The following is a 14057-nucleotide window of genomic DNA, read 5'->3' on the forward strand; positions in this document are numbered from 1 at the left end:
AAGTATTTAATGGCATTGATCATCTAAAACAGGTAACAGTTGCTACGGATTTCACAGTGCCTTTCTCTAGTTAAAAAGAATAAATGTAAGCTAACATACAAGGCCAATTAGTTCTCTAAAATTTCAGGCCAGAAATTTACTGAGAATTTAGTTCTAGTTTGTTCTTTCTTGTTTTTAGTTGATTCACATTGATTTGCACGAAAAGATTGTTCACATTTTTTGGTAAGTATTTGGATCATTATTATGTTGTGTCCTAGTTTTTAGGCACTAAGTAAAGAATAAGCCACATATTTATCAGTTTTGATATAGCAGGCTATTCTAGGACAATTTAAATATATAACTGAATCTATTCCTCATAATAATCATGTAGACTAATATCACCCTCCTCATTCTATTAATGTTAAAAGAAAGGCATGAGAGGTTTAACACTTCATCTGACCTCCTATAATAGATTAATAGCAAAACTGTTATTAGTAATTTTTTAATCTAAAATCTGTGATTTCTTCTTCATTTCCCACATATACTATCAGCCTTCTCTTTCTAAAGGAAGTTATACATCAAATACCTTTACAAATAAAAGCATAAATTTAACTAAAATACTGTAAACATATAAATGTTCATATATTGTGGAAATGATTGTTCTGTCTCCTGAGCATGAGATACTCTAGCTTCATCTAAAGGGCCTCTACATTCTAGGACCTGACACTATTGAGAAGATCTACAGAAGTCCTGGGAAAGGAAATTCACCCCCAGAGTAGTCAAGATGCTGTCAAAGAATAAATGTGCCATGTGGAAAAAGAACTCTTGCTTTTAGCTTTTCTGAGCAATATAATGTCTAGCATAAAAGCAATGGGGATTTTAGAAGAATCAAATGAATATTTAATCATTGTAAGGGTAGATTTATTGATAATGTTTCTGAAATGTTATATGTTTGGTGTCATTATGATTGCATTCATAAAATTTATTGAATGAATACATACTAGGAAATATGAAATGAGATTATACCAAAACAACCTTTTTGGCTTTCAGTTCTATTTTGCATGTGAGATTTGTTTTTTTTTAATTAATATACTGCTTCCTTAATATAAGTAAATCTTTTAGCATATTTGGTACAATATGTGCTCTAAGGCAAGGATAAATCTATACTCAAAGAGAAAAAAAAAAAAAAACCAAAAACCTTACTTGGAGGACAGTGCAGAACTCAGTACAGAGACAATCCAGTTTGTTACATTGTCTTAATAAGACTGAAATTTTACATTAGTCTCTTGGCGGTATTTATTTAGTCTATATTTTCATGTAATAAAATTGGAATATAAACTAATCATCGTAATGAACAGTTATGGCATGGTACCATTTTTATAGTTGATACCAGTTTTATAGTTAGTTTTATAGCAAAGTTTCATTGCTCAATTAGCAATGAGAAGCTCTTTTACGGTCCACCTTCCTGGGCAAAACCTGGCTCCACACTACTGGGAGTAAGAACCTCCTTTTCCTTCCTTTAAAGTTGGGGAGTAGGCCTGGCTGGTGACCTAGGGAGGAACTGAGTTTGCAAAATCCACTCCGGGTTTGCATTTTCTGACCTGAGTTTGCATATTCTGTGAGCTCCTGCTGTAGTGCTTAGCCAACTGCCATCAGCCTGTGCTACTTTCAATGCTGCTTCTCTTGGGGCAGTGAGGCCATGGTCACAGCTTTTGGGATTAGACAGCTAGACATAAGACCAAGGGTCAGAATTAGGACAACCAGTTTCACACTCAAGTGACATCTTCTATTGCTGTTGAGATATAGCCTAAGTATATCTTCACTAGCTTAAAAAATGAGTGACGTTTTGCTCTCCATTTGCTTAACCTCTCTATATTTATCCTGCAACTGATTACAAATCTCTGTAAAAGAAAAGGGGATGTTATAACGACTTGTGAAAACACAGCACTTATAATGTAAGGGTCTGTTTTAAAAACTACTTGACCACACAGACAAATAACACAATGAACACTGTAATATTCTAATTGCAAGAGCAGAGCTATTTTTAAAATAAAATTACTATTTTAATCTTCAAAATCATATCCTTTTGACAACTGTTTTTTGTTGTTTTTTTTTTTTTTTTTTCTTTTTCCTTTTTATCGGTACCAGGGATCGAACTCACGACTGCCTGCTTGCAAGGCAGGCGCGTTATGCCTTTTGACAACTGTTTAAGAAGCCAGAAAGCCCTCCCTTTCCCACAAAAGAAAGTTCGTACAAGAGCATCATCCATACACACATGGAATTTTCTTACCCTCAGCAAGAAGTTTAGTCTGGATAAGGATTCTAGGAAGATGTCAGCACCTTTGTTTGAAAACTCATACCTCCCCGCAATGAAAAAGAATAAGGTCTTTTCAAGGTCAAAGTCGAGATGACTAAAACAAAACAAGACAATTTTGAATGAAATAAAGCAATACCACAAGCTGTACCCATGAATTCTGTCCAGGTACAAAGAGAGCTAAGAAAGAGAAACATTTGCTGTAGCAATTTTGTTTGCTCTCTAGCTGAAAAATTATATGCTAGTTTTGTTTTTTAAATAACAAAAACATACCCATAGAAGTGACCTCGAACAAAATCTTGAATCCTGGCTTTGTACATGGCATGCAGATTTTGAAATTCATGTACTGCTGAAAACTTCTTAACGTTCAAGCCATTTGGAGTAATTACATCTGGAGAAACAAAGAAAAATCATCAAAATTCTCCTGTGAGAAGGGGCACCATTGTAGGGGAAAAATAGTTTTAAAATCTATTGTTTATTAACGTTTCTAGGTTGTGACTACCATAGAATCTAAAATTCATAAAACTTCAGAATTCAACCTTTTAGTTGAAATAGGAAATTAGAAGTATCTGACTAAATTACAAAGTGTGAGTGATACAAATTTCCATTTTTCTCTTTTGAAAATTGGTTATACAGATTAATAGGTTTAATTTTAGCAGATTGGTATGTGCACTTAACGTACTTTGATCATTTCCTTTCCAGCCCTCCTTGCTTTCCCCTCGAGTTTCACATGGGCATGGGAGAGCTTTCAATGATACGATATCTCATATTATATTCTGTTATCCTCCTTTATAATTTACCAGTTCTAATTTCTTCTTTGTAACACAACTGATTCGTTTTGCCCAAAGCATTTTGTTGCTCAGATTGGAAAACATTCTTGCTTTTTCATTACATTGATCTATGACAAGAAAGAGAGGGCTTACTTGGAGCATGTTATGGAAACCACTTACTCATTTGACTACATGGATTATTAAATTTAGAAGTAGTGAAAACAAAAGCAAGAGAAACACAGCTATATAAAATATCTAGCACACGACAATGGAGGTTTTCAATGAAGAGTTGAGTTACAATCATATCACAACCTGTTGAAGAATCTTTTATAATTAAAAGGCTATTTTCAGCTATTTGTGTTGGTGTTTGCCTATATTCCTAACAATCTGGACCCTGTCCCTAAAAAAAAAGAGCCAAGATTTCAGCTTAGCATGAGGAAAATCCCTATTTTCTTGACATGTTGTTATAAAATCAACCAAGTCATCTTGATCATTTTAAAAACTTATTTTTATGATTTTATTACTAAGTAATCAGGTATTTCTTATACAATCATCCCATAGGGAGCCGATTCTAGGACCCCCTTGGGTCTAAACCCCCTCGCTACTAAAGCCTATGGATGCTCAAGTCCTTATATAAAGTGATGTAGAATTGCACATAGCTTACACATCATCCTCCTGTATGCTTTAAATCACCTCCAGATTACCTAGACCACCTCATACAATAGATATACTATGAGAGCATTGTTGTACTATATTTTCTGGAAAATAATGACAATAAGACATACATGTTCAGTAAAGACAATGTTTTCTGTATATTTTTTATTATGATCACTTGCATCTGTGAATGCAAAGCCCTCAGACACAGACCACTGACTACTCCTTTACATAACATCTATAAATATTTGAAAAAACTGTGTCTCTACTGAAAAATATTTTTAAAGAGGTAGCATTATAGTATTTCAACTACATAAATTATGTGTATACATATGTGTGTATGTATGCATGATCACAGTAAAGCATAGTAAAATGATTAGGAAGTGAAATATTTTGAGTATTTGTATACTTATTTAATTGTATCTTTATATATTTAATGTTTAAAAAGGCTATTTGGTAACCAGTTCCCAAGTATCCTGAAGTTTAACAACTGGGTTTTACAAGCTAGTATGAGCTAGTACTAGCACACTGTTGCTCACATAACTTACAAAATAAGGAGAAAGTAGCCAAAGGAGAGAGGGTAGAAGTGATGAAAATAGTTAAAACATGTCACATGCATGTACTCATGCACAAAAACAAATCTCATTATTTTGTATTACTAATATACACACACAAATTTCTCTGCCTAGGGAATCTTACCCAGACATCCTTGATTATACTTGCTAAAATTTTAATATTCTGCTAGCTTAAAACATTCAAAGAACTAACATATATAAAGTAACTTAAATATTAAAAAAAGAAAAATCTTTCAAATATATTTTTCAGCCTTCTTCGTACAGAATTACAAGAGCATTCTTACATCTTGATCATTTCCTTTCCCAGCCCTCTTTGCTTTCCCCTCTAGTTTCACATGGGGATGGGAGGACTTTCATTGATGTGATATCTCATATTCCAAACATGTGAAAAGGATCTGGCATGCAGATAAGTGAAGTATATAAAACTCCAACGAACCATAACCAAAGTAAATCTACACCCAGACATATAATAATCAAGATCCCAGAAATTCAGCACAAGGACAGAATATTAAAAACTATTAGAGAAAAGAAACAGATCACCAATAAAGGAAAACCAATCAGAATCACGGTAGACTTGTCAACACAAACCATCAAGTCAAGAAGAGTTTGGAGTGAAGTGTTCCAAATCCTGAAAGAAAACAATTCGCAACCCAGATTGAGGTACCCTGAAAACTATCTTTCAAAATTGATGGAAAATTAAGTTACTTCCATGATAAAGAACAATTGAAGGAATTCATGACCACCAAACCAAACCTACAGAGAGTCTGAAGGATATTCTAAAGAGAAATAAAGATGACCACGGTTCAAGAAACAGCAGCAGAGAACAATCACCAAACAGAACAGGCAATTGAATGAAGGGGAAAAGTGGAGGGCCAAGAGCAGGTGGTAGCATGGCAGAGATGAACCAATGTATGCTGGTTGTAACCATTAATGTAAATAGTCTCAATTTAGCAATGTATGCTGGTTGTAACCATTAATGTAAATAGTCTCAATTTAGCAATGTATGCTGGTTGTAACCATTAATGTAAATAGTCTCAATTTAGCAATAAAAAGAAACACAGGGACAGTGGATCATGAAATAAGATTCATCAATATACTGTATACAACAAACACATTTAACTGGAAAGGAAATTCATAAACTAAAAATCAAAAGAGAGAAAACGTTTGTTCCATGTGACAGGAGACTAGAACAAAGAAAGAGTTACTTGCCCATCAACCGCAGAATGGATAAGAAAGATATGGTATTTTCATGCAATGGAAAGCTACCCAGCTATAAAGTAGGATAATCTCAAGGCTCTTGTAGGTAAATGGATGCAACTGGAGATTATATTCATGGGCAAAATGGTTGGAACTCATACGGGTGAACCCTAGCATAAAAAAACAGAAGGAGTTAGTGGGATCCAAAAAGCACATAGATATTATGAAAGTGATAGGGGAAAGTAACAGCCACTGCTAATCTCTTATTGTCAGGGCTGGGGATTTAGCTCAGTGGCATAAGCACCTGCCTGGCAAGTGCAAGGTCATGAGTTCGATCCCTGGTACCAAAAAAAAAAAATTCTTATTGTCTTGTGTTGAACTTTTTTTTTTTTTCACAGTTTTGTTAGGTTTGGTTTTGTTCTACCTTGTTTTGTTAGATTTCACTATGTCTGATGGTACAGGCAGCTATTTTGAACATAACGGGATATATTATGGTAATCATTGTTGGTTTCCTCTTATTGTGCTTTGAAGTCCTATAATGCTTTTATTCTTTTGTTTAATTGATTTTATTCTGCTTTTTTTAAATTTTATTATGGGTCAGGGTATGAACAGCTATTTTGAAGAAAATGAGACATTACGGTAGCCATTGCTGATTTCCCATGATTTTGTTTTGAAGTCCTATAATGCTTTTATTCTTTCATTTTAATTGGTTTTATTCTGTTGTATTTTGCTTGATTTTATTATGTGTGATAGTATGAATGACTGTTTTTGAAGAAAGTGAAACATTATAGTAACCATTGCTCATTTCCTGTTATCTGGTTTTGAAGTCCTGTAATGCTTTCATTCTTTTGTTTTGATTGGTTTTAGTTTGTTTTCTGTTATTTGATTTCAATATGGGTGAAGCTATGGTCAGCTGTTTTGAAGAAAATGGAAGACATTATGGTAGTCATTGTTGATTTCCTACTGTGTTGTTTTGAAGTCCCATAATGCTTTCATCCTTTTGTTTTGATTGGTTTTACTATTTTGATTTGTTTGAATTTATTATATGTGAAGGTATGGACAACTATTTCCAAGAAAACAAGAGACACTATGGTAATGACTATTGATTTCCTGTTGTCTTGTTTTGAAACCCTGTGTTGCTTGCATTGTTTTGTTCTGATTTGCTTTGTTCTGTTCTGTTTTGTTCTCTTTAAAACTAAAAAAAATTTAAAAACTTAAATTAAAAAATGAAATTGGTTAACACCAGCACAGTGGAAAAACACTAATATTCAAATTAAGGTGTTAGTGTGGCTCAGAAATTAATATTTGCAAACCTAATAACTACCTTAAAGGGCAAATGATAAATTTAAAATTTGACATTTAAGATATAAGTTGTATTGAACTGTTTATAATTAATACATATATACTATTACCTTCTCTTCAATATTATAAGCTATCATCTTTTCAGCATTAGTGAGTCAAATTTATGATAAAAGCATAATACAGCAATAAATAAGTCTTTTACAATTACCACATAATGATTTACTTTTTAGGAACCTGGTCCTGTGTAAGCTTTTAACCCAATCAGCACTTGCTTATTGATTGAAAATATGTCCTAATGTTGTAGTTGTGGTTATATTTTTAATTGGGGAGAACTTCAAGAAAACTAGAGAATACAAAATCATAGTTATGCCACATGATGCCTTCTTTCCTTTTTAGAGTGTTCTTCGTAACTTGACATGCTTAATCATCTACTAAAAGTCTATTTACCTTCTTGAGCCTCAAAGCATTCAAATATTTCACAATTTCAATCAGAGCCACAATGAGATTGTACCATTAGTCTGAAAGTGGACTGGATTACAGGTTTATAGTTCTGTTAGAACTATCAAGTGAAACCAGCTACTGGAGAGCCAGTAAGACAGATGAGAACTTAGAAAAATCTAGAAAATGATCCATACCAAATAATCATCACTGATTTTTTTCTGGACCTTAACAATGGACTAGGCACTGAGCTTAGTACTTTCCATATATTAACTCTTGAAATTATTGCTATTCTACTTAACAGACAGGACTGAAATCCACATTATGGTAGATCAGACACTGGAAATCTAAGTAACTTGTACAAAGTGGAACAGCTTATAAAATGTATGCAACACAAAATCATTTTTGGTACTAAATTTAGAAAGTTTTTCAGTAGTTTTCCACTACTCTGCAGCTGTAGTCCTAAGAAAGCAAAAATAGATAAATAAACAAAACAGTCAATAGTAAAACAAAATCCAGCATAATTTTGGAGAGTGCCTACTTTTGTTTGGTTATGTTTTCTATTTTTTGTTTGTTTGTTTGTTAGTGATGCTGAGCCCAAAGCTTCATGCATACTAGGCCAAATGCTCTAGCACTGAGATACAGCCCCAGCCCAGAATGCCCACTTTAAAAGACAGACAAATTAGAAAAGCTATTAGATACATCAGAAAATAATCATATTGGAACTCAGTATCTGCAGTGTTATGAAAAATAAAAAGGGAGGCGTCTGTTGTCTTTATGCCAGGGGATACCAAGAAACATTTTAAAAAACCAGAGAATTCTGAATTTAATGAGTTCTTAGAAAAGCAATTTCAAGCTAAAGTTAGAGGATAGAAGCCAGAATTCAAGGGTATAGAGAGTAAGTGAACACAGAAACTGTGGTTTTAGTCTTTCGAGATATTTGGCAGCAAGGGATAGGAAGAGATTGTTTAGATATTTGACAAGATAACAGCCTTAAGAGAAATTTCATTTTAGAATAGGAGGGAAAAAGCATGTTGTGAGCTCAGAAAAGGATACTGAGACAGAAAAAGGGAAAGATCCAGGAGAGAAATGAGCATACTGAGATCACATACTGTAAGAGAGGCATGAGTGTAGGAATAAAAGAGAATTCAAAATCCATCAGAAACTGTGGAAAGCATAAAGAGTACCACAACACAGGTGATTGTGCCCCTATTCATTACTTGGATTCTTATTTTTTGTTTGTTTTTGTTCCATCTTATGTCTTGAAATACCTCCTGTAGACATCTGAGTGATACCTAAAAATAAGATTCCCTAGAGGTAAGACCACAGGAATTAAGGAAGCATATATTAATTAGGACCATCTTGTTGCAAATAATAGAAACCTAGTATCACTGGCTTAAATGTAATGTGAGGAATTTATTAATAGGAGGGTACAGTGTTTCAGGGCAAACATTCAACTCAGCCCTAGGAATGACTAAATTGCTTTAAAGAACCTAGAGTCCTCTCTGTTTCTGCTCACTGCAGTTTCAGATTCCTGTATCCATTGGAACAGAATATAAATACGCACACAGCCAACAGCTTCGACATTCCCTTACACAAGGATGCACTCAAACAGAGGCTAGTCTGTTTAGCCGCCTTCCTAGGGAGAGCGTTCCTATTGGTCCAGTTTATGTCGAGTGTTTACTTTTGAACCAATCAGCCGTGGCCAGGTGATGAGCACACTGTTTTGCATTGCAGATTCTGACTGGGAATCTGGTTGCAGATTCTGGTTTGGGAATAGTTTCCATAAAAACTTACAAGGGGGTCTGGGGAGAGGTAAAACAATAGGTTTTCCCCAAACTGCACTGAGGAGGCACTATTACAAGATGTAAGACAGGGATAATCTCACAAAAACTTCTGATACTTTTTCTTTCACTTTTTAAAATTAGTCAGTTTGCTTGCACATACTAAATCATTATGTCAATTTCATTCCTTCCACGTCAAGTATAACTCATTTATTCAAGTACAGATTGATCTCTTACTGTGTCCCAGATATAGTTTATGTTGGTTTCACTGCAAACCTACTGACATTAAGAATAGAAATACATATGACTATTTGGGTAGTAAGAATGAATACGATTTTCCTGTAATTATTACTCAGTGCTGAGAAAAAATTTGTGTTTAATGTCATTTGCAATTGAAGGACAAGTGACAAACTGACAGACAATAATTACCAGGCTTTCTCTTTAGCATGTGTTCTGCCTCGATTGCCGTTATTTCAGACACCGTGGTGAACACGTGAGCGCAGTGAACCGAAGCCCGCTCCATGCAGTAGCGATGGTAAATCTGCCTTTCTCCAGCCTCTTTGTCGATGTTAAACTGTTTAAAACAAACATATGTGCTCATAGTGAGACCTCTCCAAAAGTAAAACAATATCACATATTTCAAGAATTGTTTTTCCTCAGGGCTGTGTAAGATTGTATTATTGCAAAAAGAAAAAAGTGGTGATAAACTTTTATGAAAATCATTGCTAAAACACATAATTATGTTTCAGGTAGGCACTTATGCCACTGAGCTAAATCCCCAGCCCCCATAATTATGTTTCAAAGAGCATCATTGACTTCATTTCTTCTTCTAAATTTTATTTAATACCCTAAGTAAATGATGTTTTCGCTTTGCTAAAATCAATTAGAATTATTGAATTTGAGGGATTTTAATTATAGTTTTAATTATTCCACATATTGTAAACAGAGGGTTAATTACTTTGCTTCGGCCTTTATCACATTTTTCTATAATCAATGAAACAAAGCTGACATTGAAGTTGAAACTTAAAATAAAGATATTTAATCATACCCTTAAGTCACTGAAAGAGAAATTGAAGAAGAGAAAAGGTAAAGGCTTTTCCATGATTAATATAACTTTTTCCACTTTAAAAATTTTAAAGTTTAGTTACTTTAATTAGATGGCATATTAAACTGTGAAATCATGTATTATTCTGAGCATCTTAATTTAGACAAGAAAAAACCAAACCCCTAACAATTGCTTAAATAACTGGTAATAGTAGTGAGCTTCTAACATTTCACTTAGTTACTGGATGTTATTTCTCTTAGCTTCGTAATGAACTAGCAGCATCTTATTGGAAAGCAGGCTATAAAATTTCTAACATTTTATTGATACTCTTCTACGCATGGTATTGTATTTATGTTCCCCTAAAACACAAAGACACATATGTCATTGTCATCTTGTAAGGGAGGAAACCAAACATTTTAGAGGTCAGGAAACTTATCCAGTATCACATGCCTTTTATTATCTTAGCCAGACCCTAAACTAATTCCTGATCAGCCTGACTCCAAAGCTTATCCACTTACCTGATTTTGTATCAATAAGATTCCAGTTCTATCAACAAGTCAGTACCAATAACTGCTGCGTGAAAGTGAAAAAAGTACTAAAAAGAGACAGATAATGTGATTCTTACAGCTAAAATAAGGAAATTCTTGGAGCAATCTTTCATGACTAGAGTATTTGCAACCATCTCTCTGAAAATGTATCAATCAGCTCTCTGTGGCTTGCTAGGGTCAGCAGACAGTTTCTTAAATACTCTGCAAGACCAGCCTCATTCATTCCAATTCTCTCATTAAGCAACATGTTTTGAGTCATTTATGTGTATCTGAACCCTAAAGGGCACAGCTTATAAGTTTATGGGAAACCAGTAGAAAATAGGCAAATTAAAAATGTACCTGAATAAGAATCAGAGTAAGATGGAGTCACTTTTGCTGAGCATGGGTCAGTATTTCATATTCTACAATACATGCTCATATGTCAGTATCACCTCTGGAAAGTAAGGTTTTTAAACTTAGGAACTGTGCTATATTTATTTTTTTATGCTTGGATGAATACAAGGGCATTTGGACTAGAATATGAAAGTTTAATTTAGGAAAAGTTATTTTGGGCTGAAAATTATCTTTCCTAAAAAACACTATAGTGTACACAGAAAATAGCAAGCCGTGTAGATTGGATGTAGAATGCAAGACACTCAAACTGGTAGGATACAATAGGGCCAGATCACCAACATCCATGTAGATGAGGCTATGAATGTAGCCTGTGTCCTGATAGCGTTATTTAGAGGCACCATAAAGACAAAACCTATATGTAAGAAAATTCTGGAAACAAGAATGAAACATTTTTGAGCTCACCAAGATTTTGTGACTTTCAAATGAGCTAGCATGTCACATAGTTAGAAAAGTTTCCAGCACATGGAAAATTCTTAATAACTTTACCTACTAGTATTGCTATTGTATAGCAATAATATTTCACGGACAAGCTAGCATTTGATAGACTTTTATAGATAGGAAGATAGGTTTTCTAAGTGAATAAACTGAGGCTGCCAAAATATAAGGGCAAATGCTGGGGGCTGGATAATGCCATGATAGGTCTTTGTGAGATCAGGCATGTAGGCAGCTCCTGCTTTTCCCTATCCTGTGGGTTTCCCTTGTTTTTGAGGTCTGTAGTAGACAAGGCCACGCTTAGCTTTCCATGCGATTTACCTTCCTGCATATTTATGCTAGTATATTGAAATGTCTGGCTAATCTTTCCCCCATATGGCACCCAAGGGGACACAGCTCTTTTGACAATGAACCTTGCTTTGTTACATTTTCATGTGTATTTGTAACTATTTATTGAATTCTGGATATATAAAAAGAACAAATAATGAAGAAAGTATTAACCAGTAAAATGCAGCCTGGTGAAAAAGGAAAGTAGCTCTATAATTGAGAGGACTAGTATTTCCAAATTTGGTTCAAGAGTAACCTTCCATCAATTTTCTAAGCCTTCCTCTCTCATTTTCTAATCTCTAAGAGCATTGCCTCAGTTTCCCTTCTAGGAAACTGCTGTTACTAAGAAAAAACTAGAAATTACAAAAGGAAATGTCTTTCTAAAAAAGCAAAACCATTAGCTACATATACATTATAATTGGCATGATATGAGGTGTGGCCGACAAGTACTGTATCTAAATTTTTAAAAAATATTACAGTAAAAGACACATTGGCATTAATCCTCCCCAGATCCTCCCCCTTGCTCTGAATGTACTTTTCACATACTTCTTGGCATTTTGAGAACCAGCTCTGGAAGCCCTCTTTTGTGATTGTCTCTAGTTGTTATTGTGGCTGTCTTGATCTCCTGAACAGATTCAAAATATTTACTTTTCGTAATTATTATCATCTTGGGAAAAAGCCCAAAGTCACAAAGTGCCAGACTGGTGAATGAGTTGGATGAGGACCCCCAAGAATTTTCAGATCTCTCTTTCCTTGGAGGCTGTTGGCAGTACTGTTTGCTGTATTTTAGGTCACATCTCATAAAGACTTTCATGAAAAAGGACTCAAAATGGCTTCAGAAAGGAACAAGAGCAATGGGATAAGTATGTTTCAAGTGAAGGAAAGTATTTTGAAAAACACAATGGTAATGTGTCCTTTACCATAATAAAATTTTTATATAAACATTCACTGTTATTTGTAAATTCTCAAAAATTTAAAAGCTGATTGAAATGGTTGCAAATGCTTTTTTACCTATATTTTTCTTTTTTAGCTATTAATTTTACTAAAACATTAAGCCAACATGAAGGTCTTTATAAAACGACTTAAGAAAAGATTTAATTTTTTCAGTTAGAGCTATCATTTAAGTAAGAGTTGGTTTCTGCTTTTACAAAAGTTCAATGCTTTTATTCTTTCATGTTTTCTCCATGTTTATTAACCTAAATCAGAACCTACAGAAACTGATCTTGAGTCCTTTATCAAAGACTACATAAGGATTCATTCTTTTTGTTGAACTTTTAAAAAGCTTTAATGTCCACAATATAGTGTTATAGGTCACCCAAATTCTAAACCTAGTGTAAGGATGAGGGCTTCTATTGTGAAAAATGATTACTAATTTATCTCAAAACCAAATTGTTGACTCCTCATTATGTACTAATTGATAAGCAGACATTTACTAGAAAGATGAGCTTGGTGGTGACTAAGCTTGTATACCTCAACCAGTAAATTATTTGAAATGTCTGATATATTTGTATCAGAAGACAGAATGCTATAAATACATCCTTTTATCAAAAGGATGGCATTATAATATATAACTATGGATTATACCGCATTTATTCTTTAAGAATAAATCTATTGCATACTAGCTTTTAACTGATTAGTAGTACATAATATTCTTGAGCATTTGAAGTAAAATATTCAATGTGCCACTTTAATATTTCCTGTTTCATGAAGATCAAAGCCTGTTCTTTTCCAGGAAGCATGGGTGCAGAGCTTAGCACAGATCACTGGTTTGCCCTTATTAGTTTGGCGTGATCACACACCATGAAGTAATTTTCCTGACCTCCTGGCTTTCTGAATTCCTTGGTGGCTTTATTTTCAATGTGCAACTTATACTTACAACTTGACCTTTGGTTTAGCTGGTTTTTGATAAGATGGCTGTCATTAGGACCCCGCCCCCCACTGTTTTACAAATGTTAAACTTTTTCATAAAGATCTTTGTTGCGCTCAAAGTGTGTTTGAGATGATAGTATAACTTTCTATATGATTATCAGATTATTATTCATGTAATATGCACCTTCGTGTGTATATATATACATGCATATTCTGTTTCATAGAACTCTGGAAGCTTTTTAAACTGGGAACATCTTTAGAATTCAACGTTTCAGTTTCCTGATAGTGAAACTACACCTTCACATGCTAAATCAATTTGGCAATATTGATGCCAAATCTGCAAATCTTCTGAAATTATGACATTCAAATGCTTTGCTCACTTAGTTAACAGGATAATTTAAAAGACACTTTTGTTATTCTAATTTAACGG

The 14057-nt window shown here is 34.0% G+C and overlaps 1 protein-coding gene across 1 annotated transcript in view; it reads right to left on the reverse strand.

Annotated features, from left to right (window-relative positions):
- Gys2 (glycogen synthase 2) overlaps window positions 1-14057 on the reverse strand; it is a 57718-nt gene that overhangs the window by 21713 nt on the left and 21948 nt on the right. The window contains exons 5-7 of the mRNA XM_063238337.1: window positions 9443-9587; window positions 2567-2684; window positions 2270-2390 (exon numbers count right to left, since the gene is read on the reverse strand). Of these exons, the coding sequence (XP_063094407.1) occupies window positions 2270-2390; window positions 2567-2684; window positions 9443-9587 (384 nt within the window). The remainder of the gene's footprint in view (window positions 1-2269; window positions 2391-2566; window positions 2685-9442; window positions 9588-14057) is intronic.

Source organism: Cavia porcellus, unplaced genomic scaffold, assembly GCF_034190915.1.
Source record: "Cavia porcellus strain 051 isolate PalLab524CR breed Dunkin Hartley unplaced genomic scaffold, mCavPor4.1 scaffold_27, whole genome shotgun sequence".
NCBI classification, from domain to species: Eukaryota; Metazoa; Chordata; class Mammalia; order Rodentia; family Caviidae; genus Cavia; species Cavia porcellus.